The sequence below is a fragment of the Empidonax traillii genome, unplaced genomic scaffold, assembly GCF_003031625.1.
Source record: "Empidonax traillii isolate 1590-97213 ecotype Southwest subspecies unplaced genomic scaffold, ASM303162v1 scaffold1053:size215182, whole genome shotgun sequence".
NCBI classification, from domain to species: Eukaryota; Metazoa; Chordata; class Aves; order Passeriformes; family Tyrannidae; genus Empidonax; species Empidonax traillii.
The window spans coordinates 78738-86381 of NW_020956246.1; the positions used below are offsets into that span (position 1 = coordinate 78738).

The window sequence follows — 7644 nt, forward strand, 5'->3', positions numbered from 1 at the left end:
TTTTTTTTTTTTTTTTTTTTTTTTTTTTTTTTTTTTTTTATTTTTATTTTTTTTTATCACATTAACTTTACTGGCATTTGTTTCTCTCTGCTTTCTGTATGGCATAACTAATGTGAAGGGGATCCTCTCTTCTCTGTTATGACCCACCTCTTCTGAATAAATTCTCATGCTGTCTCCTGACTGTGATGAGCTCTGTGGATGACATGTGAGTGCCAACAGCCCTACACAGACACCTTTGGACTTCCTGAAGGAGCACGTTGCTCTTTCATAAGTGAACTTGAACAGGGAAGCAGATACTTCGTGTACCAAAAGGTGCAAGACGAGAAGGCAACACAGCAAGAAAGCCAGTTGACCTGGTGATCGCATACAGTTAAAGTACTTGAAGGTTGCCAACACCATTTCCTTTCAGCCACAGAACTAATTCCATCTTTCTGGCGTTATTTTGTCTGTTCCCTCCCTAGTCTGCAGGAAATTGTTGCCCTTTTAGGATAACTGTGGCAGATTTAGAAGACTCTTTGGATTATTAAATGCCTTACACTTGCAGGAAAGGAAGAAAGCTAATTTTCAAGTGTTTAGAATAGCAGAATCATGTTCTTTGTGTGTGTTTGTCTTGGTAAATGACTTGATAGAGCAATGCCTGCTAAACAGTGTTCACGTGAAAAAATTGACATGATTGCCCAGATTACTATAAAGACTCATATTGATGGGATGTGTAAGTGTACCAGGGTAATTAATTCTATATTCTTAGCATTGCCCTGGTTTAGAGCTTTGTAAGTCTTTTCTCATATTTATACATACGTGTGTGTGTGTGTAAATGCACGCACATATATGTGTAACTTTTTTAAATTGGGAAATATTTATGGTGAGGAGCATGCATGCTGTTATGAACTGTGTGGTGATGAAAGTGGGAGGGACAGAAGGCATTCCAAAAACGGGTAAAGCTAAACCTTTCATAACTACAACTGACATCTTGTGTCCTGGCAGGAATTTTTTTATATTTTTGGATTGTGACTCCCATGGGCTCATCAGATGAATTGCAAACAAAGGAAATATACAAATCAGCTGTGTCTATGACTTCCAAGGAATCTTTTCTTTCCTTGGTTTAAAATAAAATGGTATTTTTTTGGAAACTGACCTGTTTAGACTGCTTCAAAGCCACAGGGAAAAGGGAGGGAGATTGGGGAAGGAGAAATTTAATGGATGTCTCATTTTGGAAGTAATGTGAATGCTGCATCTTTTCAATCTGTCAATGCTTCCATATGGAAAACAAATGCAATAAAACTTTTGCAAAAACTTGTTTGCTGTTCTTTCTTTCTTCACTTCAAATGCTGGGAAAAATCTGTAATGGTTTTCTGAACTTTCACTGCCATTTGCAAGCAGGCAGAAGGATACAAAGCTCCATTAACTAAGTGTTCAACTTTTAAGTTTGAAAGTGAGTTAATTGGTGATACACCAATATGTTAATCAGGGGGTTTATGTCTCCACTTGGGAGAGGTTGTAACTCTGTTTTTAGTATGCAATGGTGTTTCTCAGGGAATGCTCCCAGCTTGATAATGAAGGGCTGGATCTTTGACCGGGGTCAGTTCAGCCAGTGAGGCAGATGCAGCTGGTAACTTGAACTGGTAGAGAATCCGGCCCAAAGCTGTCTTAATGCAAAATCAGATATATTGAGGGGAGAGGCTTTAGTGACTTAGGCAATTAACTAATGAATGCATCTCTCTGTTCAGTTCATTGCTTTAAAAATTGTTTCGATTATGAATTCTGCATTCCTGTTTGGGTTTATTTTAATTAACCTTGTTGGTTATGCATCTTGGAGGAAGATTGGATACTCTGTTCTGGCATTTTGACCACTGTGGAAAACTGTAGGAAAACTGCATTTATGCAGATTGTTTAACAGCATTATGCAGTATTGATGTCTTCAGTCAAACTGTTTTTTTTTAATGAGGCATCATAGAAATGCCATTGGTACCTGTGGCAGGTGTGTGTGGCAGTAACTGAGGGCCCTCATTTTACTTGTGCTGTGCAACTTGGTGGTGCAATTTGATGCAATTTGAATGATACTAAATGTGAGTCCGTATTAATACGAGAAAGACAAACTGGTTTGCTTCTGGAAAGTATTTTCTCAGGCGGGACAACGCATTTTGAGATGCTGGTGGTTCTGTTTTAGCTTGGCTAAGAGAAATTGAAGTCTAATTCAAATCAGAGTCCTTCAGTACTGGAAAGCTAAGTGGTATTCCCAAGCAGAAATAAGTGCAAGGAAGTGGTGTAGGAAAAGTCTGCCTTAATCATGATTTCCAATGGCAATGCTTTCAGTGTCTTAACCATCAACTTGTCACAATGCTTGTCTTTTCATTTCACTCTTTTTCCTTTCATATTTTGAAAGTGCATGAAAAGAAATTAATGCATTGCTTCTAACATGCAAGAGCTGCCCTGCAGATTGTTTCTGGGTCAGGCCACGCAGCCCACCATCCTTCTCTGGCACTGGGCAGGAGCAGATAACTGAGGGCAATAGTGGGGGAAAGAGGGTATATCCTCCAGCATCATAGTGGCCACAAGTCAACCTTATCTTACTGTCCTCGTGTTTGCCATGATGTACCTCTTTCTAAAGTGAGAATGTCCAGTATTTTATATTTCTTGGTTTATGTCTTCTCTTTGCAGTATTGGTTCAAAATCATGTAACTTGGAATAGTGAAAGATCATGATGCATCACGGGAAAAAGAAACAAGTGTTGGTTTAACTTGATATAAAAAATTCCCACTTTCTAAAATAATGGTGAGAGATTTTATGTAAATATGTATTTTAAAAAAGCCCACAAAACTTTCATTAAAGAGAAACAAAACGTCTTCAACAGCTGTGCTTTCCTTCCCTCCTCCTAAATTCTTTTTAAGGCATAACCTCACACCCTACTGACCATGTGGCTGGCAGCCAAATTAGATCAAGATACAATTACAAAACCTGTGCTTATTTTGAATACGTGCTGTGAAGGATTAGTGAGGTCAGGCTGAGACAGAGAAAGTGTGGCCCTCCCTGCTCTAAAGAGCTGCTCCCTAATTGGCATTAGCACAGCCCCAGCCTGACCTTGCTTATCTCCTTGGTTAGCAGATGCTGCTCGGAGCAGGTGAGCGATGGTTTTTTTTTTTTTGGAGGAAAGGAGGGGTTGGCACCCCGGATGTGTTCCAAATCTGTATTCCCAATCTAGATAGCAGCAGGGATCAAAACAGATTAAGCACGTGATTGAGGGCTGGGTTAAAGCTTGTGCTGCCAGGGAAGGGTTTAAATGCTTGGTGTCTGTCTCTCCTCCTGCTCTGTGCTACTTGTTTTCCTCCTCTCTAGATCCTCACACAGTAAGTGCTGCAGCCGCGGTGCCAGTTTGTTACTAAATGCATGGGAAATTTCTGCAGTTCACTAAGGAACAGCCGACAACCAAAGGTGGTCTTCTGCTTTCATCTGCTAAAGGCTCTGCCTCCCGGTTGCACAGCCACTGGGTGCTGGAAATGGAGTATCCTGGAGGAAGAGCAAGTGGTAGTAGTGCTAAAACGCTCTGCAGGGCACGAGCACTGCTCCTCTCCCAGCTTGCCCAGCAGGGAGGTAAGGTCGGGCCCTGGCTGCAGCAGCACCAAGTGTGGTATCCCAAGGGACCAGAGGCTGCAAGGGATTTTCCCTGGAGCACTTGAAACGGTACATTTGCAAGCTTGGGAGCAGAGCAAGGGGATGCAGGACTGTGCTTAGCATTCAGAGTCCTTCAGGGCTTGGCTTTTTCCTGAAATTGCAACCCTGAAGAATTCCTAGTTGATGTTGTGTCATTCCTTTCTTCGCATTCACTGCTGGGTTTCTCCTAAGTCAGCACAGAGAAACGGGGCATGAATGAAGCTCAAAAAAAGCTTCGCACGTAGTGCTTCAGTTTATGGTGTGTTTTCTCCTGGGTCTGCTCGTGCTGACTCAGTGTTGTTGCAAAACTGGGCTGCTGCTATGGTGTTATTTGTAAGGCTGATTGTGAGTGCAGCTGTGCTGCTTGAGCTCCTGCGTGTATTTGTGTCCCCCCCGCTGCGAAGCTTTGAATGTGGTGCGTCGTTAAGAAAAATCTGTAGGATTAGAACGTGACAAGTGTGTAGTTCGTCCAGCTCCTCTAATACCGTTCTTTCATACAGTTTTAACTGAATTTGCTCGTTTTTTTCCCTTTCCTTGAGTTTCTCAAAACTGGGATCCAGTGTTCTCTCTTCTCTAAGAACAGGCTTTCTGTGGTCACTTGTGTGTCACCGTGAGTGTATCCTACACAGCTGCAGATCTGACTCCTCTCTTACGTGATACAGAAGATGGGCATAAAAAATTGTGCCCTATTTCACACAGCAGTAGCCTTAAAGAAAATACATTAAGAAACTACATTTTAATTCTTTATTTCTACATGGAAAAGACTACCAAGAAAAAAATGTTGCTGCCCAGATTTGGTGTATCTGTTCTTTAAGTACAATCAAAATGTTTGCTTTACTAAAAGCAATGTTCTTGGAGGGAGAATGAATCAGAATATTGATTGACTAAGGTTCTGGTCCTGTTTTGAAGCTTCCACTTCCACCTGCACAGAATTCCTCACCTCCCAGCGAGCTATCTGGCTTGTGTTGTGATTTGTTTTTGATAATTTGGTAAATGGAAATTGTGTTCTTAAATACTTGCACAAAAAACTGGCATAGAGCGAGCTCCTAGCTGTGGCACTGGTAAATTCTGATTCCTGGCAAAAGGTGCAGTATTCTGCCTGTATCTAAACTATTGCAAAAATGCCTACATAAGGTGAAACTAATAAGTTCTAACTGTGTTTTGTCACTCCTTGGAGGGATTCAAAAAGCCATGTGAGAAGAGGTCCATATTTCCTGAAAGGCTGGCTTTTCAGGAGCTATCTCTATACCATGAAAATCAATAGCAACTGATGCCAAAATACATCCAAAAGATTCAGATCGTCCACGAATTTGATCTTGTTTAGGGTTTTGTTAAATTCAGAGACGAAACTCTCACTAATGGAGGATGTCTGTCTTCACTGTTAACTTGAACTCGAATAGCATCAGTGTGGCTATGGATAGGCAGTTCTGCCCGTGCTACAGTGCCCAAATACCTGCTATAAATGTGAGGCAACCCTGAACTCTTTCTCTTCTTGCAGGGTATTGAGCGACTTAAGAATCAGAAGCCAACCTGGGAGAAGATCAGTGGCTGGGAAGGAATGAAGCTGGCATTCGGCGGTGCCTTCTCTTTGGGTTGGTTCAACCCTTTTTCAAACCTGAACTGCGAGAGGCCAGCGCCGGCTGAAGCGGCGGCAGCAGCTCCTGCGTCTGAAATACTGACCCAAGAAGAAATCGAGCAGTTTCTCGCTCGAGACGTTGCCATCCAGATACATGAATAAGCAAAGCATCCTCCGCAATACCGGAAGAAGCTTTCAGGTGTTTTCTTCTTAGTAACTTCTCGTGCTGGAGATTTAAAGGCGTTGTTTTTTAACATACTTTTGGTGCATTAAAAAAATTCAGGACTATTTGTCTGGAAGCTGGGCACAGCGCTAGCAGAAGCAATGCAAATCTCCAGAGAGAGCTTTATGAGTGAGGGGATTCATAAGCTCCTTTTCAGACCCGTTCCAGCTGCTTTATTGGGCTTTTCTTACACGGCCTATAAGGACAGTTTATAATTGTCAGATAGATTGGTTCCAGTTCCCAGAAAATGTGGAAGTCTGGTTAACTAGGGTGTCTGGTTAACCTTTTGTTCTTACAGCCTTTTGGAGGACTAAATGTGTGATGGCAAGATCGGCCCAGCTCTGTAAGTTTTTGTGAAAAACGCATCCTCTTTAGCCCATCTCATCGTATGGATGCTGCATACGGGTTATGGAAGTTGCTGGTGTGCAGGTCTTAGCAGAGGTGGGATACAGGGCTATGGATGCAGCAGATGGATGAGCTCTCCCTGGGTGTAATTCCTTTGGGCTCTGAAATATCTCCCTCCGGGGGTAAATTGTGCTTGTGGGACTGCCCAAGACTGGTGGTGCCTGTCAGAGCTGGTGGGCTTGTGGTGGTGCCAGGCTGGCAGGACCATTCACCTGTGGTGAGTGCAGCCAAGAACAGGCAAATGTTGCCCCAGCCATTGAACTTCTGCCCCGGTTTGTTTGCACATAAGATGTGTGGAGCAGGAGCTGCCTGGCCAACCCCTGCAGCCCAGAAAGCAGGCAAATTGTCTAGGCCGGTACCAGGGCTATTTCTGCAGTTAGAGAGAGAGAGAGAGAGAGAGAGGAACACCCTGCTGATGGAGGTACTGCCCTCTCTCCATTTGACTTGTCTAATTTAGATGTCTGGGTTTTTTCTTTTCTTGATAGCTAGAGTTAGTTGAGAATGAATAGTGCCTCTTAATCTTACTGGGGTTTAACGTTGTCCTAACAGTACGTGCCATTGCACAGGGTTTCCTTTCTCTAATTTTGCAGCCAGCTCCTGGTGAATGTTGCAGAAGGAACATGCATCTCTCAAAGAAGGCATCACTGCAGGTGGCAGTAGCTGCAGCAAAGTCATGCAGAGGTGTTGCTAGGCCCTGCATTCAGATGCACTACAAACACTTGGCATCCTCCAGATGTCGGGGTAGTTTTAATTTAGACTGTTTTTCACGTGTTTGGGGGTTTTTCCCCCTCTCTCATATGCCTTAGCTTAAATGTCACTAGGGACATGTTCCTGGCTTCCCCACCACAGAATATGCTTGATTTTATCTCCTCCTCCCCTGTAACATGGACCAAAGATAATTGCTTCCTTTCAAAAGTAAGAGAAAGGAGGTTTTGGGATGAAAGCATGGTATTGTGAAAGACCTGTATGAAATTTTATTATTTATAGGAGTGATACCAAATGGAATTTATGCAGGATTTTTTAAAAATTTTTTTACCCCCAAAAAGCATCTTAGGATGTATTAATGGTGTGACATTCAGGGCTACCATGGAGGGATGAGATTCTCTCCTGGACTTGTCCTCTGCCTGTTTCTGGCAAAGGTACTGGATACAAATGGAGTGCCTTGACTGTTTAGGAACACAGCTTGTTCTTGCTAAAATCCAGGGCATATTTACAGACAATTGTCCCATTCCCTCTTCTGTCTGGATGTCTGTCCTCTTTGTCAGTGAAAAATAGATCTAGAAAAAGTCATTAGGAACTATGTATTTATAACCTTTTTGGGTAAAGGGAAGCACCCTGCATTTGAGAGGCAATGAGGTACCCTCTCATGCCATTTAGACATCAGGTCTTGAGTGTCTTTGCCCTGTGCAGCAGTGGGATACTGAGGGGAAAAAGCTCTCCTACTTGTGCATCAGCCCACATTCCTCTCTGTCAGCATCCCACAGGAAAGGGGCGTCAGGGACATACACCTCTAAGGGATTTCCTGTAGGGAGTAATGGGCATGTTGAAGGAGGAATAATAAGAGTGCCCTTTTTAGCTCATGTTTTCTAATTTTAGCTTACTGCTCCGCCTCTGCATCCAGTTAACATCCCTGCCTCTGGTGCTGTGTCTGCAGTGGGAATGGTGCCACAGGGAGAAACTAGTTAATGGCTGAAAATCACCTTGAGGTGATATGGGGAAATCAGCTTGGGAGAGACCCCCCTGTGCTGCATTTCTCAGGACACAGACACCACCAACATGGCTTTGGGTAGGC

The 7644-nt window shown here is 43.1% G+C and overlaps 1 protein-coding gene across 2 annotated transcripts in view; it reads left to right on the forward strand.

The window, feature by feature from the left end:
- The window catches only part of ZDHHC3 (zinc finger DHHC-type containing 3), a 30973-nt gene extending 24088 nt beyond the window's left edge, over nt 1–6885 (forward strand). For both annotated transcript variants that reach the window (XM_027904395.1, XM_027904396.1), the window contains exon 7: nt 5147–6885. In XM_027904395.1, coding sequence (XP_027760196.1) covers nt 5147–5386 — 240 coding nt within the window. In that variant the 3' untranslated portion in view covers nt 5387–6885. The remainder of the gene's footprint in view (nt 1–5146) is intronic.
- The last annotated feature ends 759 nt before the right edge of the window (nt 6886–7644 follow it).